Below are 26,422 nucleotides of genomic sequence, written 5' to 3' on the forward strand. Positions count from 1 at the left end.
TCTTTCTAGGGGAACATCTAGAGATATGTATTAAAACAGCTCTGCCTCCAGGAATTCACAGAAAGTTGTGCAAAGAATTACATATCTGGATGTTCATGACAGCATTATTTGTAATACTAAACAAATAAAAAATGTCCTCATCGCTCATCACCTAACACTAGGGATTGTCGAGAAAAGGCACAGTATATCCTGCTATAGAAGTAACATTGTGGCAGGCTTGGTGTGGTGGCTCATGCCTGCAGTCTCAGCATTTTGAAAGGCTGAGGCAGGGGGATCCACTTGAGCCCAGAAGTTCAAGAACATCCTGGGCAACATAGGGATACCCCATCTCTACAAAATAAATAAATAAATAAATAAACAAATAAATAAATAAATAATTAGCTGGGCCTGGTGGCACATGCCTGTGGTTTCAGCTACTTGGGAGGCTGAAGTGGGAGGATCACTTGAGCCCAGGAGGTCAAGGCTGCAGTCAACCACGATCAAGTCACTGCCCTCCAACCTGGGCATCAGAGCAAGACCCTAGCTGAACAACAACAACAAAAAAGAGTCGTAGAAGTATAATATGGGGAGGTGTTTACAAAATATGAAAGCAGTTAAAAAAGGCTATAAATTAGTGTGATCGTTTGAAACACTCCCCCTGCTCCCCTCCAGCCCCTCTTCAATGAGCTAGAAAAAGACTAGAATACATACACCAAAATATTAGTATTGCGTCTGGGTGGTGGGATTATGGGTGATTTTTACTTTCTTCTTTGTGTTTTCTGTATTTTCAAAATCTCTACAATTATCTCTGTATTTTAAAGAAAATTATAAAATCACATATATTGTGACAATATACAGACTAAGCATAGATTTTACCTAAATATTATGGTTAACTCATGTCAAGATCACAGATCTTAACCAAAAGACAGTTTCTGATTATAGATCAATGAACCTGTGAAAACTCTTAAATTGTTCTTACAAAAAAAAAAAAATTGTTCTTACAATCCTTTATACATGTTTTTTTTTTTCTTAAAACCCTTGTATTTTGGAATAATTTTAGATTTACAGAAAAGTGCAAAGACAGTCCCCATATAGCCCTTACGCAGTTTACCCTACTGTTAACATTTTACATAACCGTGCACATTTGTCCCAACTAAGAAAACAACGTGGGAACATCACTATTAACTAATTTTCAGGCTTTATTTGGATTTTACCAGTTTTCCCATTAACATCGTCTTTCTGTTCCAGGGTCAAGTCTGGGTTAGCACATCACAGATGTCTCCCCAGGCCGCTCTGTTGTGTGACAGTGTCCCAAACATTCCTTGTTTTTCATGTTCCCGTGTGAATTTCATAATCAGAAAAAGAAAGGACAGATGATGATACAGATGATGATGATGATGATGATGATGACTTAGGTCTGGGAATTCCTTCTGATCTCGTTTGGAGGCCAATGATACCCGTTTCCCTGTTCAGCAGAACAAAAGGAGAAAGGCCCCAGTATCAACCTGAGACATAGAAGTTGGGGCACCCTTATCCTCCTGCCCACTGCCTTATCGGCCTCTACTCCTGCCGCTGTCCCCCAGCCCAACGCGTGGAATCTTTTGGGACCCTCGGCTTGGGTTGGGCCCCTGCCAGTTGGGCGAGCGCGCGGGCGGTGCCCAAGTCAGCTGCTCCGTGCCCCACGTGGCCGCCCCGCCCCGCCCCCTTGCCCGGGTCTCAAAAGCCCCGGCGGCCTCCCAGCGTCCGAACTGCCCGCTGCCCGCCCGGCCGGGCACCCCTGCAACATGGCCTGGAACACCAACCTCCGCTGGCGGCTGCCGCTCACCTGCCTGCTCCTGCAGGTGGCTATGGTGATTCTCTTCGGGGTGTTCGTGCGCTACGACTTCGATGCCGACGCCCACTGGTGGACAGAGAGGAAGCACAAGAACTTGAGCGAGATGGAGAACGAATTCTACTATCGCTACCCAAGTAAGTCCTGCCGCCTGCAGGCGCAGTGGAGGCATATCCGCGCCGGTCCCCCACCTGGCCAAGGGCTCGGCCCAGCGCAGGGCAGAGGAGGGGATCTGCCCTGCAGCCGCTGACTCCCCATCTCGCCAGCTTCTGCAGGGCGTGCGTGGGAAATTGTCAGATGTGCACAAACTCCTTTTCCCCGTGAAAAACTAGTAGGGAAAACCCCGGGATAAGGTTTTTATTTGACCGCCCTCCTCCCAGCCGTCAGAGGCCCCCAACATCCCTGTCAGAGAGCCCTGCTTGGTATCCTAAAAAGACCCGAGTCTTCTCGCTCCATTACCAACCAGTGGGTGACCTGGCTCCCTTGTCCAAAGGAGCGCTCACTCCAAATAAGCAGGTAGGTTCCATGTCGAGGGCCACAGGGATGGTTCGATGGCCGGCCAGCCCTGCTGTGGGCAGAGGTGTTGTGGGACCACTGGTTGGCCAGGAGGCCAGGACACCCACCCCCTTTTAGTCTGGAGAGGGAAAACAAGCACCCCTGAATTTTCTGGTGTCAGCAGTACTGCGGTGAAGAGCACTACCCTGCAATCACATACCTCTCTTTCTCTCGTGCTTTTGTGGCTCTTGCCATAAACCAGGTGGGTGGCCTCAGGCAAATGCCAACCTTCCTAAACCTTAATTTCCTCATCTACAGAATGAAAATAGTGGTAGGCCCTCCCTCACAGGGGTTGGGGTGAGGCTGTGGCGAGGCAGTGCAGGTAAAGTTCTGGCACAGAGTTGGGGTGGGATCCTCTCTTCATAATGGAGCAATTGCTACAAGAGCACCAAACACAGGTGTCCTAGGACTCAGGAGCAGGGAGAGCTAGCCCAAGGTCACTCTGAGCTGCCCGACCTCTGGACTCCCAGCCCAGGGCTCTTCCCGAAATCAGAATGTCCTTGTACTTTCTGATTCCATCCGCCATCAGTCAATGACAATTATTCTAGCTGGTGGTGTTCATGTAGTCATTGATTGTTAGCTTTGGAAGGGACCCTAAAGCCCCTCTCCAGCATCCGCCTATATCAACTGGTGTTCCCTCCACACCTTAGACATTCTCGGCGACAGGGGATTCTCTGTCTCCAAGAAAACAACTGCACACTTTCAGAATGGCAGCCTGCATGAGAAAAAGACTGAGTTTGGGGGGCTGCAGGCTTGGTGGGAGCCAGCCATATTAAGTGGCTGCCAAAAAGTTAGGGCTATCGTGGGCTGCATTAATACTTACATGATGCCTAGAAGGGAAGTAACAGACAAGGGGTGCGCCCCCTGCTGGGGAGACCACAGTTTCTCCTGGGCTCCATTTAGGGATGTTTTTAAAAAGATATCTTGACAGCTGCAGCCTTGGAATTCAGGCTCCAAATCCACTGTTCACATTGTCCACCTTTCCTCTCCTCAGAGGGGGACTTCCCAGCAAACAGTGAGGCAGGCAAGCTTGAGACCCTCCTTTGCCTGCTCTTCTCCCCCACTCCTGCTCTTGCTTCCCACCTGACCCCAGAGCATAAGGGGCAAGGCCTCCCACAGGCATTCACAGGTGCTCAATGTGTCTGGGGAGTGGAGGACCTCAAGACCTTAAATAGGCTGGGTGCGGTGGCTCCCAGCACACTCTGGGAGGCCGAGGTGGGAGGATCGCTTGAGCTCGGGAGTTTGAGGCTACAGTGAGTTATGACAGCACCACTGCACTCCAGCCTAGGTGGCAGAATGAATCTCTATCTCTCTCCCTTTCAAAAAAGAGAGAGAGAGAGAGAGAGAGAGAGAGAGAGAGAGAGAGACAGAGAAACTCTGTAATAGGAGCTGCAGAACCTCACCAGTGGGGAGGTATAGTCCTTACATCTCCACAGCTCTTATCCTCCCACCACACTCACCCACCCACTTTTCACACCCCACCTTCACGTATTCATACAACAAGTGCTTATCTGTAGTGTGATCATATAATTTATCATCATCAGAGGACACCTTTGAGAGTGAAGGTGGTGCTGGTAGTAATTTGCCAGGACCCAGGGATAAGTCATGACTGTTCCGGCAAACCAGGGCTGTGGTCACTCTGGATAAATAAGTTGAATATCCTGGGTCTCTGTTCCCAGACTTTTTGGAAGCAGAGAGGGGCACCGTGGTGCCCAGGGCTCAGTGGGACCAAGTGCTCTGAGCAGAAGGGATCTGTGATGGCTTCCTGGGAAGTGGAGGATGGCAAGGAGGGGAGAAGCCGAGCAACCAAGGGGGCCACTGAAAGGGGGTGGTGTTGTGAGGAGGGGGAGTGGTTCTGTGTGGCCCAAGAGTAGGGTTTGTGAAAGGGATGGGGTAAGGATGCTAAGAGGGGGAGAGCCCCAGCATCAAGGAGGGCCTTGAGTTTCCCCTGCTAGTTCTCCTGGGGAGCTCTTGGCCACTGGAGCAGGAAGCAACAGAGGAGAGGGGTATAGGGAAAGAATCTTGGCAAGAAGTAGTGGCCACCCCTCCAACCGCACATGTATTCTCTCCTTTAATCATCACCACGACCTGTGAGGGAGGCACTGTGATGACCCCCATTCTACAGATGAGAAAACTAAGGCCAGAGAGGAAAAGTGTCTTGCTGGGAAACCAGGGAGTAAGAGGAGCAGCCCTGGGGTCTAAGCCCATACTCCTGACCCACTCTCCTTCCTATTCTCAACCTTCCTCCTTTCCCCCCTCCACTCACGGTGGCTGTGGTTAGGAGTTAGAGGGCACAAGGCTTCCTGGCCCATGTGAGTCCCCAAGCCTGGGTTCCTGGGCAGCGAGGTGATTCCTAGGGGATTGGGGTGAGGGCAGGCCTCGAGGTGCCCTCCCTGTTCCTGGATCCAGGCCATCAGCAACTACGTGAGCCTCGTTTCTACTCAGGGGATTAGTGAAGCCTGCTGGCCATCTCCAGTGTCCAGAGGAGTCCAGCTCCAGTTGGCTTGGCCTGAGGATAGCTCCCTAGGCATGAGCCCCACAGCAGGCAGCAGACATGGAGCCAGTTGGGGACTCACCCTGGCAGTGCCCTTGGAGGCCCGTGATGCGGGCAGTGGCTGTGGTTGCTGAACATGCAGCTTCCCTATGGGCTGGTGATCCAGGGTCTGGGTGAATCACTGAAGGCAGTGGCTTCAGGGAGGCTGGCCCAAGGAGGAGCCACCAGGGCCTGGACTCCAGAAGCTCCCTGGAAGACCAAGGAGGGAGTGGGACACATTTTGGGAGATGACCCAGGGCGGAGGAAGCTCTGGTTTCACACACCGGAAGGACTGTGTCATGAGGCCAAAGCAGGCTCCGGTTGATAAAGGATGAGCTTACCCACAGGCAGGAGGCAGTGGAACTTTAGAATTAAACAGATCCTATTCGGGTGCATCACTGCATGGAGGAGCCAACCACCTCACCACAGCGAGCCTCAGCGTGCCCATGTTAAGGTGGAAATGTTATTTAAAGTACAGGATGTCTAAGAAGAGTCAAGATGACAGGTGACTGTTAGGGCACTCATCTCCTGGCATAAAGAGAGAAGACAGTAAATGCTGCCACTGAGTTCCCCAGAAGGGAGTAAGTGCTCCTTCCATTAAGGTGGTTAAGTATCAGCACCTTGTTAGAAACATGGTGGAGACACGTCTCCCTGAATATTAGTTGGAACTATTATAGGATTTAAATTATTTTGTGCACTTCCCAATCCCAAACTGCTTTTTGCCTGCCCTGTCAGGTGGGGCATTTATAATTTCCATTTTATGATGGAAGTAATGAAGGTTCGAGAGGTGCTGGACACTCTCAGCCAGCCAGTGGCACAGACAGGGTCAGAGCCAAGCCCCCCTGCCCCAGGGCTTACCTGCTTTCCAGGGTCTTCTGTGGCATTGCTGCCCCTGACCATCTCCCCAGGAGATTTTGCAGTGTTGATGTGGAAGAGGTGGGCACGGAGTCTTGGGGGAATTAGGGAACTGGCCAGTAGGTCTCAAACAAAACAGTTAGGCTGGGCTATGAATGGGAGGGGGATGGCACCCAGCCTCTGGAGGGCACCGTCCTTCCTGTGCTGATGCTGCAGAGGAGAGGGCTGCAGAGGCCCATTAGTGTGGGACCCTAATGATCCCCTAGACTCAGCCATCTTGGTGGGGGACTCATCTACAGAGGGAAGCAACAGGAGCTAGAATGGGGCTGGGGGCTGGGAGTAAGGGAAGAGGGAGAACAGCTGGGTACTAGTGCCCCCTGGAGGCCAGAGTGCCAGCCCCGCCCCATCAGGGCCCTCCAGGTTGAGGAAGACAGTTCTGGGCAGGACAGCTGGAGTCACCAAAGCTGGGGAGGGAGACCGAGGGTCAACTTTTGTTGACTCTCAGCAAGTTGCCAACCCAATGCAACCTTGTCAGTCTTGAAAGAGAAAAAGAGAAATAATAACTAATATTATGGGGCAATTGCTAAAGAGCCAGCTGCCTTCGCACAAGGCTTTGATTGGGTTATCCCATTACATGTGTGCTACAAAGCTCTGCAGTGAGCACTGTCCAGGGGCTGTTACTATCTCCCATTTGACTGACAAAGAACTTGTAGATCTGAGAGGTTCTGTCCTGTTGTGCTGAAGGTCCATATAGTTTGGACCCTCAAATCGTCACTATTAAAAATCTTTTTTTTTTTATTTTTATTTTTTTGAGACGAAGTCTCACTCTGTTGCCCAGGCTGGAGTGCAATGGCACAATCTCAACTCACTGCAACCTCCGCCTCCCTGGTTCCAGTGATTCTCCAGCCTCTGCCTCTCAAGTAGCTGGGATTGCAGACGTGCACCACCATGCCCAGCTAATTTTTGTATTTTTAGCAGAGATGGGGTTTCCCCATGTTGGCCAGGCTGGTCTCAAACTCCTGACCTTAAGTGATCCACCCACCTCGGCCTCCCAAAGTGCTGGGATTACAGTCATGAGCCACCACGCCCAGCCTAAAAATCATTTTAGGTAGCACCAAACTTCATGAAACAGAAATTACTAAATGGATACATTTCGATGCTGAATTAAGACCAGTTGGACAGATAAAGAGATGGGAAGCAAGAGGACAAATCGGGGAGGTGCCCAGGAAGAAGGAAGTGGGTGTCTGTGTTCCTGATGGAGGGAAGAGAAAAAAAGAGACACCCCGAGACAGGGTGAAAAGGAGAGACAGGGCACCCACCAGAGCGGGGAGAAGAGCAGGGTGAGAGGGAACAGGCAGAGAGGATGGACCAGGAAAGCGAGGGCTCTCTGCTCCTGCTCTCAGGCCACACAGAGGCCAAGGCAGCCCTGAAACCACACACACCTTCCCCTGCAGCAGTGGCTCCCTTGGTCCTCTTCAGCTTCGCCCCTGCCAGCATGGGCTCTCTATACCACCAGGCAACGGATACTCCTCTCCTCGAAAGGACCCCACTTGCAGTGATGCTGTCTTTCCCCAGTGGCTCCTCCCAACTCCCTGCCAGCGCCTTCCTTGTCTTCTCTGCTAGCTTCAAGGCACAGCCTGTTCTCAGCTTGTGTCTTTCTCTCCCTTCATTCCCACATTGCAACTCACAGCTCTATTTGCAGGCCTGCCCAATCTCAGACCCCAGCTCCAAGCCCCCATGGCCAGGCTCCATTTCTCCCCTCACCCCCCCGCCCACCGCCCAGCCCTCACCCCCGTGGTCATCTGAAATTCCCCGTGGCCAGGCCAGACCCAGCACCTCCCTCCCACACAGCAACCTCTTGCCATTGCCTTGTGTTTGTCAACAGCACTGCCATCCCGTCATCCTGCCAACTCCCCTCCCCGCTTCTGGAATTGTCATCTGAATTTGTCAACTCCCTCTCTTTTACACCTCTCTTCCAGTCTGTCACCCATCAGTTCTTCCCAGAATAACCATAATACCATTTATGGTGTTTCACATGCATCGGCTCAATTTCTTCCACAACAGTTAGAAATGTGATAAACCCTGCAACACGATCATACATGAAATCAGCTGCACACATTGAGAAACCTAAGCTGAGGTGTGTTTGTTCATGTAAACTCAGCACCAATGCTAAACTCAGAAGGAAGCTCAGAGCCCCACACTGGGGCAGGACCCACAGCTCTCCCACACTGGCTTGTACCCCTGCCCTTCAGTGTGCCAAGCCCCCTAAGCCGCCTCCAGGTAGCTGATAGCTGAGGGGTCTGTGGTCTTGGCCTGAGCCTCAGGGAAGCCTGGAGGGGAAACAGATGAGGGCAGGCAAGGTCCAGGCAGCTGTGCCGTAAGCAATGCTCCTGCAACCTTGGCCAGGCTACAGTGGGCACCAGAACCTGTCAGCCCTCCTGGTGGGAGGCATTGGACTGGAGGGGGGCTGCAGCCCCTCCTGTGAAATCCCACCTGAGCTCCTGGACCACTATTCAGCTGGCACACCTGGGTGCTTCTGAGACAATAACAATCATTCATTCATCCATAGCTATTAACTGAGAGTCGACCTTGGCACAGGCATGGCTCTGCCTTCTTGGAGTTTTATAGTGGAGTGGGATAGACAAACAAATGCGTAACTTCAAATTATAACAAGAACCGTGAAAGAAAAAAGGATGTCATAAGGAAGAGAACCTAGGAAAGAAAACAGGGTGCCATAGGGAGAGAACCTATCTTAAATGGGTGGTCAGGAAGCCCTCTCTAATGAGGTGACAATTTGCTGAGATCTGGCCATTCTGCAGGAACAGCATCCCAGGTGGTGGGAACAGCATAGGCAAAGACCCTAGAGTGTGGGACTGAGAAGCAGAAGGAGGGCCAGAGCAGCTGGAGCACCAAGGGGAGGTGAAGATGTAGGGAGGTAGAGATCCCCGGGGAGGCAGGTAGGTGAGGGAGTAGGAATCCCTGGGGAGACATGTGGGCGGGGCTGGGACAGGCCAGTCAGGGCCCTGAAGTCTCTTTTCCTTTTCACTTTTTATTTGGAAATAATTCCAAATTTACAAAAAGCTGCTCAAACAGAAATAGCACAAAGAAGGCTACACTCTGGCCGGGTGCAGTGGTTCACGTCTGTAATCCCAGCACTCTGGGAGCCCAAGATGGGCAGATCACTTGAGACCTAGAGTTTGAGACCAGCCTGGCCCACATAGCAAAACCCTGTCTCTACTAAAAATTCAAAAAAAAAAAAAAAAAAATTAGCTAGGTGTGGTGGCACATGCCTGTAATCCCAGCTGCTGCAGAGGCTGAGGTGGGAGGATCGCTCGAACCCCAGGAGGCAGAGGTTTTGGTGAGCTGAGATTGCGCCACTGCACTCCAGCCAGGGCAACAAAATGAGACTATGTCTCAACAACAATAAAAGAATACTGTATACTCAGACTCAGCTATTTGCTCACTCTTTCTCTACATATATGCACACACACATACACATACTCACACATACACATGTGTGCTTTGTTTTTCTGAACCATTTGAGGGTCAATCGCATACATCATGGCCCTCTACCTTAAACTACTCCAGTATATTTCCTAAGAATAGGGATATTCTCTTCCATAACCATAGTAATCAACTTCATAAATTTCCATTAATGCAATATCTTCATCTGTTTATATCTGATTAATACAATATCTTCATCTGTTTATATCTGATTTTCTCAATGGACCCAATAATGACCTTTATAGCACTCCCCCAACCCTCCCAGCCCCACCAAATACATAATCCAGTCTAGAGTAAGGTATTGACTTTAGTAACTTTTGTCATGTCTTTTAATCTGGAACATTTTGAAGGTCTTTTATGACTGATACTTCTCAAGAATACAGCCTTACCCCTTTTTAATAGCATGTTCCTCATTTTGTGTTTGTCTGATGTTTTCTCATGATGAGATTGGGTTCTGCAGTCTCAGCTAGAATCCCACATAGGGGATAGGTCCTTTTCAGGGTATCACATGTGGAGGCATGGGTGATATTAATTTTGATCACCCAGTCAATATGTTGCCCAGTATAATTACTGTTGTTTTCTTCCTCTGCAACTAATAAGCAGTCTATAAGGAAACCCTTTAAGACAATGCAAATGTCTTGTGCGTAATCAAAATTCCCGCCTGCATTTACCATCCACTGATTGAATCTTTACCATGAAAATGATGATTTTCCAACTCTAACACTTTTTCCACATTTACCAGCGTAGCCTCAGCGTTCTACTGTAGGCAAGAGCCCTATCTGCTACCTCATTTATGTGTTTACCAACTTATTATCAGTATGATCTCATGAGTTCCTTTTTAAATGGTTTTAATTCATTATAACATATAATTACTTTGGTGCTCAAACTGTCCCAGATTTGGCCAGTGGGAGCCCTTCCATCTGGCTCCTGTGTCCTGTGACATCTGCAGTTCCTATTAGTGTGTTATGCTTCTACAATTCTCTTTGATTCTCAAAGCTCTTTGTCTTCTCTTATTTTCTTGGAGTTTAGAACCACACAACATAAGTGCCAAGAGGGCAGTTAAGATCATCCTAATACATCCCTTTAGTTTGGTTGTTGAGAAAACCGAGGCTCTGAGAAGGGAAGTGGCTTGCCAAGGCCACATTGTGAGGTGGAGAAGCTTTGGGTCAGAACTCAGAATTAGGCCATGCCTGAGTGAAAATAAACAATGACATCTGCCCATTTGGATCACCTAGTATGGGGTAGACACTGTGCTAGATGCTTCTTTACATACACATCTGCATTTAATCCCTGCAACATCTGTGATATAAGCATTACAGAAGCAGGTGCCAAGCCCTAAGTTAAAACACTTAACTTTCCCAGAGTCATCCACCCAGGAGATGGAGTAACTGGGGTCCAAATTCAAGTCTCAGTGATGCGGGGATGTGTATCTGCTGGAGTCGGTGGTGGGATGTGGGGATGTGATCAGCATAACTGATGTGCTTGGCCTGTCCAGGCTACTCCTTGGCCAGATAAGCATTGATTCTCCATAGCAAAGGAACAGGATTGTGGTGGAGAGGGCAGGGCATCATAGCCTCAGACGGTCTGGGCTATAGACCTTAGACCCTGCGTGTAACCCACACCTGGCCCCAAATTCCAGTGCCCAGCTGCCACCTCCAGCCTGGGCCAGCAGAGCTGGGAGGAGGGAGGAGGGTAGAACCAAGGAACTGCCATCTCTCAAAGAGGGTGCTTGGGAATCTCTTGGCACTACAGCCCAGTGGTTTAAATAGGCTAAGGTGGGGGCCCACCTCGGGTCCCCCCCAGCGCCTCCCTTTCTAGAGAGGCCCTTATGAAGGGACTGGAGGCTCTGCCAGCAGCGTTACCGCGCCCAGCCCCAGGGTTCAGATGTAGGGATGGGGAAACGGGGCTAGGATGGTGGAGCAGGGAGACGGGCCAGTGGTGGGGAAGACTGAGGCGCTGCCCTGGCCCTCCTGGTACAACCCAGGGCTGGGATGAACCTTTGCTAGACCACCGAGTCCCGGGCTATACTGTCCCTGCAGGCTTCCAGGACGTGCACGTGATGGTCTTCGTGGGCTTCGGCTTCCTCATGACCTTCCTGCAGCGCTACGGCTTCAGCGCCGTCGGCTTCAACTTCCTGCTGGCGGCCTTCGGCATCCAGTGGGCGCTGCTCATGCAGGGCTGGTTCCACTTCTTAGAAGACCGCTACATCGTCGTGGGAGTGGAGAAGTGAGCGTGGGTCGGCCCCGGAGGCGGGGCAGACTGGGAGGGGTGGGGCTGGGCAGGTGAGCCTGCGGGGAGGAGGGCGTGTCCATTGGCGGGGCGGGGGCCGGGGCTTGGGGCTGGAGGGCAACTCCTCCTTCGGGCCACATTGGGCTTGCGAGACACACACACACACACACACACACACACACACACACACACACACACACACTTACTTCGCTTCCTGATCAGCGACTCTCCAGGGTGGGAGTCGTCCAGGTGTCATAGGAGGGTCTCCCTTCTCCTACGACAAAAGCTGCAGGGACTTGAGGCTAGACTTTCCTCTGGGGGCAGGGTCCGGCCGGGCGCAGCCGGGCCCCGCACATCAAAATCGCCCAGCCCTGTGTCCTGAGAGACCGCAGCCCACGGGACTCTGGTGAGAGAGCTGGGATGTCTGCGCCAGCCTCTAAGGCTCCTTGTGAAGGGAACACCGAATGGGGACTCCAGCCAAATGGAAGTACCTCTCCTCCTGCCTTGCCTCACCGCCCCACCCACCCCAGGGAGCAGGTGCTGGAAACAGCTGTGAGACAGGTGTGGGTGTGGAGTGTTAGGGCTGAAGCCCCCCTCCCCCTGCCTCAGCCTCCAAGGGTGGAGCACCCTACCGTCACTTCTCAGCTCCGTCCTTCTCATGACTTCTCTATGATGACTTGGCCTGATGAGCACCACCAGCCCCTTCTTGTCAGGTTACTCAGACCCTCCCTCTGTTCTGCAGTGACCTCCTCCAAGCCTCAACACACCTCCCCAACCCACAACACCACCAACAGGTTATGAAATAAATTCACCCAAAGCCAACTTGCCAAAAAATCAATGGACAAAGTGGTCAGCTCACTGAATGACTCCTTTATCAAACTCTCTATCCCATGGCAAATTATGAAACCTATAGCAATTTCTGTTGCTCAGGTCCTAACCAAGAGCCTTTGGGAGATTTTTCCCCCTTTAACCAAGTTTTAGTTTATTGGAGGTTCTTCTTTAAGTCCAGTTTAGGCAGACTTTTATTTCTGTAGACATATGACAAGCTTGGCTAAAGAAAAAAAATTGTTTTCCTCCATTCTTCCATCCTTCAAGAAAAAAAAAAAATTTAATCTGAGAAAAGTAATCATTGGTGTGTGAAAATGAACATTCATTAGCTCACTCATAAACTGTCCACAGAAAGGGGGTAGAGGTGAACTGGTATAAACCACCTTTAAGGGGCAAATCCCTGCTGTTGATTTTAGGATACCAACCAGTTCTGATAGGCCAGGTGTCTGAAATCTAGGACATGTGTCAAATATTTGCAAAAAATTACTTCATCTAAGCCAACTAATTAACCCATGAATTAAGAGAAACAGGAAAGGTAGTTGACTGGATAAGCGTTGGAACCAATAAATGAGTCTTTTTGTGTATAAGACCCTTGACACACATATCATATCACCCTGAAGTTCAAAATGCACAAGAAATTATCATTCCCAAAACCATAGATCCAAAGTATAAAACACCTGTAATATATATCATTGGCCACCACAACAAAATAGCTATGGCTAAATGAATGTTTTTAATCTAAAAAAAAAAAAATTCAAAGGGAATTATTACAAACTGTGAGTTAACAGGTTTGTGGTGAACCAGCTGTTCAGCAAGTTGGTCACTTGAAAAATCTGAGTTTGGACAAATTGGCTCTCAGGAGACTGATTTTTCAGCACCTGACTTGGAGCTGATTTCTGGTGCCCAAGGCTGGGATGAGCATGTAGCCCCAGACCTGACCTTGTGGATCCAGAGATGTGGACCCCCCGCCCCCGCCGGCTTCTGTCCTGTCCCTGCTGAAGAGTCTTCCAAGTTCCACCTGTCACTGTAGAAAGTGCCCCTCTGCCAGCCCTGCCCAAGCCTCCTCAGCCGTCCTGAGATATGTAGCATCTGGATCTCCATCTCCCAGATGCTGATAGCCCAAGGGATGGGCCTTTCTGTTCTCTCTCTCCTCGTTTTTTTGTTTTGTTTTGTTTTGTTTTGTTTTTTGTTTTTGAGATTGAATCTCACTCTATCTCCCAGGCTGGAATGCAGTGGCATGATCTTGGCTCGCTGCAACCTCCACCTCCCAGGTTCAAGCAATTGTCAGCCTCCTGAGTAGCTAGGATTACAGGCGCCTGCCACCAAGCCTGGCTAATTTTTGTATTTTTAGTAAAGATGGGGTTTCACCATGTTGGCCAGGATGGCCTTGAACTCCTGACCTCGTGGTCCACCCACTCTGGCCTCCCAAAGTGTTGAGATTACAGGCCTGAGCCACCGGTGCCCGGCCTCTCTCTCTCCTTTCTAACGGTCACTTCTATCAAGATGAATCTTCCAGCTGCAGTTATGGGATCTTGGGCAAATAACTCAGCCTCTCTAATTCTCCATGTCCCATCTGAATGATGTGGCTAATGACAGTGCCTGTCTTGTATGGCTCAGGGATGGCACAGGGGAGCATATATAGTACTTAGTAGATACCCCAGAGCCTAGCACTTAGGAACTGCCATCACTCATTTAGCCAGGCCCTACTAGGCCCTGGGGACACAGTGGTGAATGAGGCAATAGTGGAGTGGACAGTTCAGTGAACACTCTGTATTGGGAGGGACTGGGAGGGACTGGGAGGGACTGGGAGGGACCCCACCCCCATTCCACTAACTGGCCCTACAATTAGTTTCATTCTCGCTCCTCACCCCATTCTCTCTCACACACACACAGCCCTGAGCATGGAAAGGGAAGGGAGTCCCCTCTAGATGTGACAGTCTTGAGGAAGTAACCCCTTTTATCCCTACACCCACCCCATCAGCAACCCTCGCAGCCTAACAGCCACACTGAGGGTCTTGCCTTGTAATCCAGAGGACAGTTTTGCTGCTGGCAGGGGACAAGGAGGCCAGGCTTGGGCAAAGTGGGCACATGGATAGACCCAGGGTCTACACAATGTCCACTCAGCTGTCTGCCTCTTCATCAGCCCTCTGCTGGGCTGGCAGGGTGCTCAGGGTCTAGGCTTGAGCAGGACCTATGTACCTGCCCCTTTGCCTCCATCCTCCCTGCTGGCCTTCCTGCTCCCTCCTTCCATCCAGTACCACCCCAGCTCCCTCCTTCCTGCAGGAAAGTCCCTCTGTTTCTTCCCTGGACACAGATCCTCTCTCATGGGTAAGGTAAAGGAAAGGTCCCAACAGTTCAAACTCAAGCAAGGCCCTGGTCACCAGCAGAAGAGGTACATCTGGTTGGAGGAAACAGGAAGGCTTCCTGAAAGAGGAGACAGTAAGAGGAGGTTCTGGAAAAGCAGGTAGAAGCTACAGGGCAGGGCAGGACCCCAAAATATGGGGCATGTTCAACAATAGCAGTGAGACTACATGGCACCCTGAGCCCAAGCTGTCTGCAAGCAGTGGGGGCCTGAGATAGGGCTGCATGGGAGGGGGGCATCTAGTGTGTGCTGCTGTACTGGTCTTGTCTCATGTGTGGTTTCTTTTCATTCTTGGAGTAGCTGTAAATGTTAAGTGCCCATTAGTGTAGATGATGAAACTGAGGCTCAGAAAGGTTAAGCCACAAGCTGAAATCCATATATGGACCAAAGTCCAGGGCTTCCAGTGCCACTTTTTGCTGTTGCCCCAGCTTCTCCACTGGCCTGTCTCCCCACAGTCTCATCAATGCTGACTTCTGCGTGGCCTCTGTCTGCGTGGCCTTTGGTGCAGTTCTGGGTAAAGTCAGCCCCATTCAGCTGCTCATCATGACTTTCTTCCAAGTGACCCTCTTCGCTGTGAATGAGTTCATTCTCCTTAACCTGCTAAAGGTGAGCAGGGCTCAGAATGGGGATAATAAGGTGGTGGGGATGCTTTGGGGGACAGGGTATGGAGAAATATACAGCTGGGGAGACATGCCAGCCTGGGGAGTCACTCAACCTCCTGAACGTCACTCAGTTTTCTCATCTCTAAAGTGGGAGTAATGATATCTACCAGACAGGTACCATAGTCCACCTAGCAGGTCAATCCAGCACCTGAGCAGAGCAGGGCTTCCCTGAATGTTGTTTTTTTCCCCCTCCTTTCTTTCTCAACATCAGATGGAATGAATAGGATATCCCTGCACATACTCTTGCACAAATACCACATTTCCAGATTGCTCTGCCAAGAAAAGGCATCCAGTGTACTGAGGGGGCAAATCTGTAGGGCAGGATCCCAGGTGAATGGTCAAGGTGGCCATGGTGTGTATGACCCAGCACCAGAGCTGCCATTCACATGGGCCATGACAGGAGCGCTGCTCCCTGGGGGAGGTCAATTCAGTGGCTCAGATAAGAGGCACCTTAGACCTTTGACTCCATCTCAGAAGCCTCCTTGGTGCTTTTGGACAGTAGGGGAACTCACGTAGAAACTGCACCCTCTTCTTAGCACCCTCCTCTTCTATATTTGGACTCTGTCTGGAACTCCCCCTCCTTGGCAGGGGGTGATTTAGGTCACCCTAAATTCAGTCATTCATTTTGTAATTTTTTTCAGCTACCAGATTAGTCCAAGCTACCATGTCTCTTCCTCCTGACTCATCTCCCTGGCTGCATTCTTGCCTTCCTTTCCCCTAAGGAAAATCATCTCCAGCGGCCAGAGTGGCCTATAAATAATGCATAGAGAAGAAGCCAGGCACTGTGGCTCATGCCTGTAATCCCAGCATTTTGGGAGGCCGAGGCAGGCAGATCACCTGAGGTCAAGAGTTCGAGACCAGCCTGACCAACATGGAGAAACCCTGTCTCTACTAAAAATACAAAATTAGGCCAAGCGCGGTGGCTCACACCTGTAATCTCAGCACTTTGGGAGGCCAAGGCGGGCAGATATCCTGAGGTCAGGAGTTCAAGACCAGCCTGGCCAACATAGGGAAACCCTGTCTCTACTTAAAACACAAAAATTAGCTGGGTGTGGTGGCGCCTGCCTGTAATCCCAGCTACTCAGGAGGCTGAGGCAGGAGAATCACCTGAATCCAGGAGGCAGAGGTTGTGGTGAGCCGAGATCACGCCATTGCACTCCAGCCTGGGCAACAAGAGCAAAACTCCGTCTCAAAAAAATAAACAAATAAATGAATAATGCATAGAAGACCATTCACCCAGTGAAAATCTCTCAGTAGTTTTAACATTTCATTCAGGAGAAAATCCAAACTTGTTATAAGGCCCTTCCTGTTCTGGCACCAACTTTTCTCTCCACATATTGTCTATTCTCTCCCCATCTTCTTGTCTACTCTCTCCCCATCTTCCCGTGCTTTGTCATAGCTTGCTGTCTGCTCTTCAGGCACAAAGCTTGGTCCCACCTCAAGGCCTTTGCACTTGCTGTTCCCTTTGCCTCCAAGGGTCATCTCTCAGTCCTTTGCATTACTGAATCTCAGTATGCATACCCTCTCTTTTTTTTTTTTTTTTTGTTCCCGAGATAGAGTCTCGCTCTGGAGTGCAGTGGCATAATCTCAGCTCACTGCAACCTCTGCCTCCCGGGTCCAAGTGATTCTCATGCCTTGGCCTCCCGAGTATCTGGGATTACTGGTGCACACCACCATGCTCAGCTGATTTTTGTATTTTTAGTAGAGACGGGGTTTTGCCATGTTGGCCGGGCTGGTCTCGAACTCCTGACCTCAAGTGATCTGCCCGCCTTGGCCTCCCAAAATGCTGGGATTACAGGCATGAGCCACCACTGTGCCTGGCTTACCCCCATTTTATAGATGAGAAAGCTGAGTCTCAGAGACATTAAGGGGCTCACCTAAAGTCACACAGCTAGTAGAGGCATCCGCTAGGCTGGGAGTTGAGAATCCCAGCGCTGTCACAACCAGCTCTATGACCTTGGATGACACACTTACCTCTCTGGCTGGGTTTCCCCCGTCTAAAGTGAAGGAGTGAGTCTGTGATTCTATTCATCTGAGATTAGTTCTGAGTGGGCAGGAAGGAGGAGGTTAAAGAGAAGGGGAGGTGAGTGTGAGTGGGACCAACATTAATCGGGCACCTGTTAAGCGCCAGGCCCTCGCCAGGGCCAAGTCGCCTGCATGAATCCTGATAGCAGCCCTGCTACGGCACTAGCAGGTGGTATAAATGCAGAGCTTGTCAAATGAGAGGCACAGAGGTGGAAACCAGTGGGTGACAAAGCAGGTAGGGCATTTCCCTCAGTTCTGCCTCTGCCTTACCTCCTCCAATGGTATGAGCAAGTCCCTCTCCAGGCCTGGGTTTCCCCATCTGGGAACAACCAAATCTGCTGGGTGAGGACACCCTGGCATTTTGCTGATGGGAATCCCTACCTTCTCCCCATTACCAGCTGATTGGTCTGTGAGGTCCCCAGACTCCATGCTGCACCCTGAAGAGTCCGAGAAGGCTGGAGCTCTGGGTGTGTGTGTGTGGCAGGATAGGGACGGCTATGAGGAGGGAGGGAGAGAAGGTGCCAGAGTCTGACAAGTCCCTTGCACCCCAGGTGAAGGATGCAGGGGGCTCCATGACCATCCACACTTTTGGCGCCTACTTTGGGCTCACAGTGACCCGGATCCTCTACCGACACAACCTAGAGCAGAGCAAGGAGAGACAGAGTTCTGCGTACCAGTCGGACCTCTTTGCCATGATTGGTGAGAACTGCCATGATAACCGAGGGCCACCATGATGGGTGAAGGCGGCCATGATGGGTGAAGGCCACCATGATCAGACCTGATCCCCACATGGTATGGTGGGTGGCTGCCAGTTCTCTTTGGGGGAAGGGCAGACAGAGTTTGCCTGTAGATACTTCTAGAATCCCATATGTCTGTCCCTCTTCCCCATGGAGCTGAAAGAAGTTGGTCACTCATCCTGTATTTCCCCTAGAATGCCCCAAGGCAGACACAGTGGTAACCAGGAGCTGCTCACTCCATCCCCTGGGCTAGGGCAAGATGTGCATTTCCACTTCTGTGTCCATTCATTCCAGAGAAGACACTGACCACACCCATTCTGGTCTCTCAAAACCCAGCCCTGCCCTCCAGGAGCTCCTCACAGTGTAGTGGAATAGACAGCAGTGCCACCTGGAGGATCTCCCTACAGTGGAGAAAAGATTCTCCCTCCTGGCGCTGTGGGAACAGGGTGCGGGCATTTAGCCCAGAAATGGGGGTCAGGGTAGACTTCCTGGAGTGGTGTGGAAGGCTAAGTGGGGGGTGAGGAAGGCAGGGAGGGCCTTCCAGGAAGAGCCCCTGCATGACTAAAGCTGCAGAGGTGGAAACAGCTGGGTGTGGGGTCACCTCTAGAGCTAAAGGACAGGATGCCTGCCTGAGCTGTGGGGCTCTATCTAATGCCTCTCCTCCCGGGCCCATCGGCCTGTCTGGTCTGACCAGGCACACTCTTCCTTTGGATGTACTGGCCCAGCTTCAACTCAGCCATATCCTACCATGGGGACAGCCAGCACCGAGCCGCCATCAACACCTACTGCTCCTTGGCAGCCTGTGTGCTTACCTCGGTGGCAGTATCCAGTGCCCTGCACAAGAAGGGCAAGCTGGACATGGTGAGCATGAGGGCACTGGGGGTGTGGCTCTGACTGCCTGGGCCTGGAGGGCGCTGATCACCATGCCCTGCCAACAGCTCTGAGGGGATCATCACATCCATCTTGCAGATGAGGCTGGGGGAGAAATGATTTGTTTTAAGAACATGGCCAGTTTTCAGCAGCACCCAGAGCAAGGACATTCTTTACTTGTAATTTTTTTTTTTTTTTTTTTTTTTTTTTGAGATGGAGTCTTGCCCTGTCACCCAGGCTGGAGTACAGTGGCACTATCTAAGCTCACCGCAACCTCTGCCTCCCGGGTTTAAGCAATTCTCCTGTCTTAGTTTCCCAACTAGCTGAGACTACAGGCTCAGGCCACCACGCCCAGATAATTTAGCTAATTTTTGTATTTTTAGTAGAGATGGGGTTTCACCATACTGGTCAGGCCGGTCTCAAATTCCTGACCTCAAATGATCCACCCATCTCAGCCTCCCAAAGTGCTATGATTACAGGCATGAGCCACCGCACCCAACCTATCTTATAATCTGACACAAGCGTCTTGACATGGGCATATGTGTACTGAGACATTGTCAGGAGTATCAATTATTTGGGGGCACTCATCATGCAGAGAGGTGGGGACTCAGGCACCTGGGAAGAGAATCAGACACACAGACTGGCACACCTGTGTGTATCCATACCCACCTGCAGGGAGTGACATGGAATAGGGTCAAGGATAGGGACTCTGGGGCCATACAGCCTGGATCAAGACACCTTTCTGCGTCTTGCTAGCTCTGTGGTCTTGGACAAGTCATTTAACCCCCCTCACCTCAGTTTCCTCATCTGCAAATGTTGCAAGGTAACTGTCCTCACCTTGCAGACTTGTAGAGATGGAAAGAGCTAACCTCCACAGCCAGCAGCACGGCACCCGGTACAGATTAGCATTCAGACAGCAGCAGCCAGTACGTGTGTATGTCTAGACCCCATAGGCACTTGACGTGGACTTGCATCCCTGGCAAGAACATTCAGACACGCTAGTCTGGGCACACAGGTATACATGGTACACATAAGACAACTGTGTGATTGCTGTCAGGGCTCACTGGCAGGTGCACCAGCACGTGGCAAATGCCCAGACCTGCTAGGTGGGATGGGTGGCGTGTGCAGAGAGACACAGGGAGCAGCTGTAGCAAGCCTGGGTGAGGGCTGAAGTCCTCTGCATGCTCCTGTCTTGCTGAGGTGAACTCCCAGCCATCCCTGGCTCCCAGGGCCCAGGATACACCCTCGCACAGCCAGCGAGTGAGCTCCTCCAGGCCTGGTGCTCCAGGGAGAGGACTGAGTTCTTGCCTGCTCTGCCTGCCCTGCCCAGGTGCACATCCAGAATGCCACGCTCGCAGGAGGGGTGGCCGTGGGTACCGCTGCTGAGATGATGCTCATGCCTTATGGCGCCCTCATCATCGGCTTCATCTGTGGCATCATCTCGACCCTGGGTTTTGTATACCTGACCGTAAGTGTCCCAGGCAAGGAGCTGGGGGCTGGAGAATGCTGAGGTCTTTGTGTTCCTGACAGTGAGCTGAGGTTTCCTAGGAAGGGGGCTAAGGGCTAGAGAATCCTGGGTCTCTGTGTATTTGAGGGCCTCTGGAATCCCCGCCTCCCCACAACCTTGATGCAGCCCCTGGCCTGAGCAGCACCCACCTTCCCTTTCCAGCCATTCCTGGAGTCCCGGCTGCACATCCAGGACACATGTGGCATTAACAATCTGCATGGCATTCCTGGCATCATAGGTGGCATCGTGGGTGCTGTGACAGCAGCCTCCGCCAGCCTTGAAGTCTATGGAAAAGAAGGGTAAATGTGGAGGAGGCATGGCGGGATGGAGCTTCCCCCTTCCTTCTCCCATCCCTTCTTCCTGCTATTCCTCTGGGACCCAACTGCCTCTTTCTCCCTTTCCTTCCCCACTCTGGACCAATTGTTTCATGGGCCTCTCTCCCCAAACTCTGTCCCTTCCCATTAGAGGCCAACTGGTATGTCTGGTGTCCCCATGTTGTGGTGGGAAGGCTGGGGCCCATGGTACCCGCTCACATTTTTGGGGTGGCAGCAAGCGGTTACTTGGCTTCTCCGTGGGGCCCTGACCTGCCCCCTGTCTCCACCCCAGGCTTGTCCATTCCTTTGACTTTCAAGGTTTCAAGAGGGACTGGACTGCAAGAACACAGGGAAAGTTCCAGATTTATGGTCTCTTGGTGACCCTGGCCATGGCCCTGATGGGTGGCATCATTGTGGGTGAGCAGGAATGGCTGAGCCAGAGAAGGGGGGACTGCTGTGGGGCTCCCTGGGTGGGGAACCAAAGGGCGTGCAGCACAGGTCAGCCTGGAGCCTCCAGGAATCCTTGATCTCTGCACTTCTAGCTGCAGGACTGAGACAATTTGGACTTCAGCCCAAGGGCCCTAGGATTTTCCCAGCTGAGGGAAATGGCTGGGGTGAGCAGAGGGAAGGCATTTCCTGACATCCTGTAATCTCCAACTTTCTGTAGGGCTCATTTTGAGATTACCATTCTGGGGACAACCTTCAGATGAGAACTGCTTTGAGGATGCAGTCTACTGGGAGGTGAGTTCTGATTTGTCCCTCCAAAGGAGTGCAGCTGCATTCCCTGCCCGCCTCCACCTGCATCAGCTGGGCTGGGGCCTGCAGACCCAGATGCCGGGGGTGGGGGGTCAGAGCCTGCATTACCCTACTTCTTCATCAGGGGAGGCTGTGTCTCATGGAGGTTGACGACTCTTCCTTCTAGACCCCAGGGCTCGGAGTGGGTGGTGTGTACCTCTCTTTCTGCACACTCTAGCGGGGGTGACAGAAGCAACCTACAGTCGGGGCTGCAGCTGGAGTTTACTCTTGTCCCTAAAGACTCAGTCAGCTTTATTCTAGAGCAGTGGTCCCCATGGTATGGTGCCCGGCACCATCAGCATCATCTGCAGACTGGTTAGAAGTGCAAATTCCCATGGGTGCAGTAGTTCACAACTGTAATTCCTACACTGGAAGGCTGAAGCAGGAGGACAGCTTGAGCCTAGGGGTTTGAGACTAGCCTGGGCAACATAGGGAGACCCCTTCTCTACAAAAAATAATAGAAAACTTAGACGTGGTGGCATGTGTCTGTAGTCCCAGCTACTCTGGAGGCTGAGGCGGGAGGATCACTTGAGCCCAGGAGGTGGAGGCTAAAGTGAGCCATGATTGTGCCACTGCACTCCAGCCTGGGCAATAGAATGAGTGAGCGAGAGAGAGAGAGAGAGAGAGAGAGAGAGAGAGAGAGAGAAAAAAAAAAATGTAGTCTTAAGTTCCTCAGACATCTTGATTCCAAAACAAGGGGGTGGGTCCAGCACTCTGGTTTAACAAGCCCCCAGGTGATTCTGATGACAAACAAGTCTAAGCACCACTGTATTTGAGCAGTGGTTTTCAGCGCTAAGATGCACACTGGAATCACCTAGGGAGTTTTGACAGCATTCCAAAGCCCAGGCCCCAGTCCACAGAGACTTGGATTTAACTGCTTTGGGGTAGGGTCTAGAAGTTAGAATTTTTTTAAAGCTTTCTTGGGGATTCTAACACCCAGCCTGGGTTAGGAATCACAGTGCAGTGCTCAGCTTCAGTCTCCATAAGAACCACCTGGAGACCGTCCCAGGCACCACCCCAGAGGTTCTGATTCAGTAGGGACCGGGACTCTGCAAGTGACAAGCTCCCAGGACTGTGCGCAGTGGCTCATGCCTATAATCCCAGCACTTTGGGAGGCCAAGGCGGGCAGATCACCTGAGGTCAGGAGTTCGAGAACAGCCTGGCCAACATGGCAAAACCATATCTGTACTAAAAATACAAAAAAATTAGCTGGGCTCAGTGTCTCCTGCCTGTAATCCCAGCTACTCAGGAGGCTGAGGCAGGAGAATCACTTGAACCCCAGGGGGCAGAGGTTGCAGTGAGCTGAGATCGCGCCACTGCACTCCAGCCTGGATGACAGAGCGAGACTCCATCTCAAAAAAAAAAAAAAGAAAGAAAGAAAGAAAGAAACTGAGTTCTGCAGCATCCCACCACTTTCAGCAGCTTGAGGAACATTGTTCTAGATATGAAAGTGGTGGAATGTCACAGAACTCAGTTTCCTTAAAATGCCACAATCTGGGCTTCTGTGACTTCAGGCAGGCCTCTCCCCATGAATCATGATTGGAGGTGCCCACCTGCCACTGGATGATGCAGGATGGCAGGACTCCCCTCATGCTTCCTACACTGTCCCCTCATGACAGGGTGAGGACTGGCCTGTGTCTGTGGCTCCTGGGACAAGGGGCCACCCATAATGCCTTTCACTTAGCTCTGTATTTTTAAAACCATACCAGAAGTTTTAAGGGTAATTTTAACTAATATCTACTGTAAGGTAACTTCATGCATATAACGAATGTCTCTTAAATTAACTCTTTAAAAATGTTTTAATAAAAAATGCCTAGGTGCTCATTAAAGAAAATCTGGAAATAGAGAAAAATAGAAATCCCATCACCCTATGTCAGGCAATATTAATATTTTCTGATATATTTCCTTTCTATCTTTTTTTCTCTGCATAGATTTTTCTTACATGGTTGAGATTGTATTATTCACCCAATTTAGTATCCGTCTCTTTCTCCTTACTGCTCTATCATAAGAATTGTTCTGTGTTATTACATTCCTAATAAACTTTCTTTTCTCACAAGATAATTATTTCTATTCTGTATTTAATAAAGTCAGAACTTAAACTATTTTAGACACCACAATTAGAAACCACACAGATTTTATGCTAATGAAATAAACCAGAAATGTTATCAATTCCCCCATGTAGAAGTTCCCTCTTGGTTCTGTTTGGATCTTTATAATTTATTGCAAGTTCACACCTCTCAGCTCTATATACCTTGAGCTGTACAGACATCCCCCAGCAACCTCAGGGAATTGGTTGCAGGATCCCTTGCTGGGATGCTCAAGTCCCTGATATAAAATGGCATAGTATGTACATATACGCCTACATGTATCCTCCCACATATTTTAAGTAATCTCTAGATTACTTATAATACCTAACGCAATGTAAATACTGTATTGTTTTTATTTGTATTATTTTTTGTTGTTGTATTGTCATTTTTTCTTGTTGCTTTTTCTGAATATTTTCAACCTGTGATAGGTGTAACCTGCTGATACAAAACCCATGGGTATGGAGGGCTGGCTGTACCTGGTTGGGAATAATGAAATTCCATGCCAGTGGAAGGAACACTATCAGGCAGTCCCTGAGGCCCTGAGTGGTTTACCTTGGGAGTGAGGTGGCTTCTCAAAGGATGGCGATTGGACCAGTGTTCCCTAGGACCACAGATGAGGCAAGGGCAGGGCTGACCTGCCCTGCCTGCACTCTACCTCTCTACCCACTTCTGGCCTTCCCTGCACCCACCTTCCCAACCCCACTTTCGGACCTGTCTGCAGTTTACAGAGCTTGCCGTACTGCCTTTTACTGCCTCTGCCCCTTACTCCTACTCATCTTTTAAAAGTGGGTTCAGCATGACTTCTCAGCATCCCCCAGGCTGGGTTATAAGCCTTTGGTGTGCACTTACAACTCTTACTGTCACTGGGCGTTTCACTGGAATGCCTCACCATTACCCTCATTGGGCAAGGACGCTGTCTTATCCTTGCCATGCCCCAGCACCCAGGATAGTGCCTAATATAGGGTAGGGGCAGGACACCTGTGTTGAAGGACCACCCTGCTTTCCGTGGCATGTGATCCGCATGGCAATCACAAGGTGGCGCTCGCCACACACCATTTGCAGCTCCAGGAGGTTCTAGTCACCAGGGACACCCTTGCCTGGCCTGGGACAGGGCCCTCAGAGTTGCATCCTCTCTCTGCAGATGCCTGAAGGGAACAGCACTGTCTACATCCCTGAAGACCCCACCTTCAAGCCCTCAGGACCCTCAGTACCCTCAGTACCCATGGTGTCCCCACTACCCATGGCTTCCTCAGTACCCTTGGTACCCTAGGCTCCCAGGGCAGGTGAGGAGCAGGTGAGCATGGGCTTGGCTTGGTCTGTGGGGATGACAGGGAGGTTCTCCCAGTGGGGGCCCAGCTCTCAGAATCAGATGCTACCAGCAAAGAGGCAAAAAGCAAACATCAAGAAATGAGGGCTTCCACCCCTCCTGCCTGAGGTGCAGTGGGCACACGGGTTGGCAGGAGAGCTTCTTAGAGTCAGACAACGTGCCTCCAGGACAGACACAGAAACATGTGAAGCCACAAGGGCATGGAAGGAGACCTGGGGGCACACTTGGCTTTGTGACTGTGCCTGCTGGCTGTGTGACTTTGAGAATCTCTTCACCCCAGAGACTGTGCCTCGGTTTCCTCATCTATAAAAGTGTAGCTGACAGGTCTGGCTGTATTCAATTGCTCAACTCAGACAAGACCCACCCTCCCCTCCTTTTTTCCATCAACTAACACTTTTCCTCCTCTGCAGAATGCACCAAGCCCTTGCTCATGGCTTTCACATCTAACCTTCCCAAGATCTCTACAAGGCAGGTAGAATTACTGCCTTCTTTTTAATAGATGAGCAAACTAAGGCTCAGAGAAGTTCTGGTTCTTCAAGATCACGCAACTAGCAAGTGGAGAAACTGAGATCCTTGCTGGTCATTGTTACTGTTCTTATTATTGTTATTTAACTTCCTTGGAGGCCAGAGCTTGGAAATAGCTGGGTCTGGGGCAAGGGGCTGAGTGATGTGGCAAGAGAGGATGTTAGGGCGCCAGGAAAGAGAAAGGTGAGGCTATGCCCAGTTGCCTTTAATGTCCACCCATCCAGAAAAGAAAATGGTACCTGAGAGGCTACAGCAGGACCGGGCAGTGACCCACTGCTCTTGGCTGTCTCCCCGCAGGCTCCACAGACTGTCCCGGGGCTCCAGAGGAGCTGGTGCTGACTGAACTAGGGACACAAGAGCGAGCAAGCAGCACCTCCACCTACTGGCTTGGCCTCAAGGTGCCTCCCCCCCTTCTCTCCCCTTCATCCCAGGGGGTCTGCCTAAGAATGGAGAAGGAGAGGCTACAAACAAAGTGGTCATCCAAGCCAGGTTCTGGCTGCAGAAGTTCTGCCTCTGCCTGGGGTCTTGGCCACACTGGAGAAAAACAGGCTCAGAGTGGGGCTAGAGACTGGGGGTGAACCTGAGCACTCCTAGGAGACAACTTAGCTGCCAGTCACCACCTATGAGGCTCTTCTACCCACTGCCTGCACATCAGCCAGCATCTCCTATGCTCCCTGGGTCCCCTAGACTTCTCTGTGTTGTGTAGGTGGCAGCCTCTGGGAATAAACATTCTTGATGTCCTTTGTAAAATGGGTGTGAGTGCTCCAATGGGGCCAGTATGAGAGAGAAAAGGACCCAAGAGACCTGCTTCTGCCCCAGCCCTTATCTTTATCCAAGGGTACCACCCACACTACAGGGAAAACCATCCCAGGCTGAGGAAGCAGAACTTGGGTTCTG

General features: G+C 51.0%; 1 protein-coding gene across 3 annotated transcripts; it reads left to right on the plus strand.

Annotated features, from left to right (window-relative positions):
* The first annotated feature begins 1,699 nt into the window (after positions 1-1,699).
* Positions 1,700-26,275, plus strand: RHCG (Rh family C glycoprotein). 3 transcript variants are annotated; one of them, XR_001883183.1, is made up of 11 exons: positions 1,700-1,947; positions 11,297-11,483; positions 15,132-15,282; positions 17,915-18,062; positions 18,795-18,961; positions 20,301-20,438; positions 20,640-20,776; positions 21,110-21,208; positions 21,459-21,532; positions 24,815-24,967; positions 25,823-26,275. XR_001883183.1 is itself a non-coding variant. In XM_017861250.1 (11 exons), the coding sequence occupies exons 1-10, from the start codon at positions 1,764-1,766 to the stop codon at positions 24,941-24,943; spliced, it is 1,440 nt and encodes a 479-aa protein (XP_017716739.1). In that variant the 5' UTR covers positions 1,700-1,763; the 3' UTR covers positions 24,944-24,967; positions 25,823-26,275. The 3 variants fall into 3 exon arrangements, 2 of the variants coding, with proteins under 2 accessions (XP_017716739.1, XP_017716740.1); XM_017861250.1 differs by having other exon boundaries at positions 21,084-21,208; XM_017861251.1 differs by having other exon boundaries at positions 21,084-21,208; positions 24,815-24,956.
* Positions 26,276-26,422: the final 147 nt, after the last annotated feature.

The sequence above is a fragment of the Rhinopithecus bieti genome, unplaced genomic scaffold, assembly GCF_001698545.2.
Source record: "Rhinopithecus bieti isolate Rb0 unplaced genomic scaffold, ASM169854v2 scaffold_57534, whole genome shotgun sequence".
Classification (NCBI taxonomy): domain Eukaryota; kingdom Metazoa; phylum Chordata; class Mammalia; order Primates; family Cercopithecidae; genus Rhinopithecus; species Rhinopithecus bieti.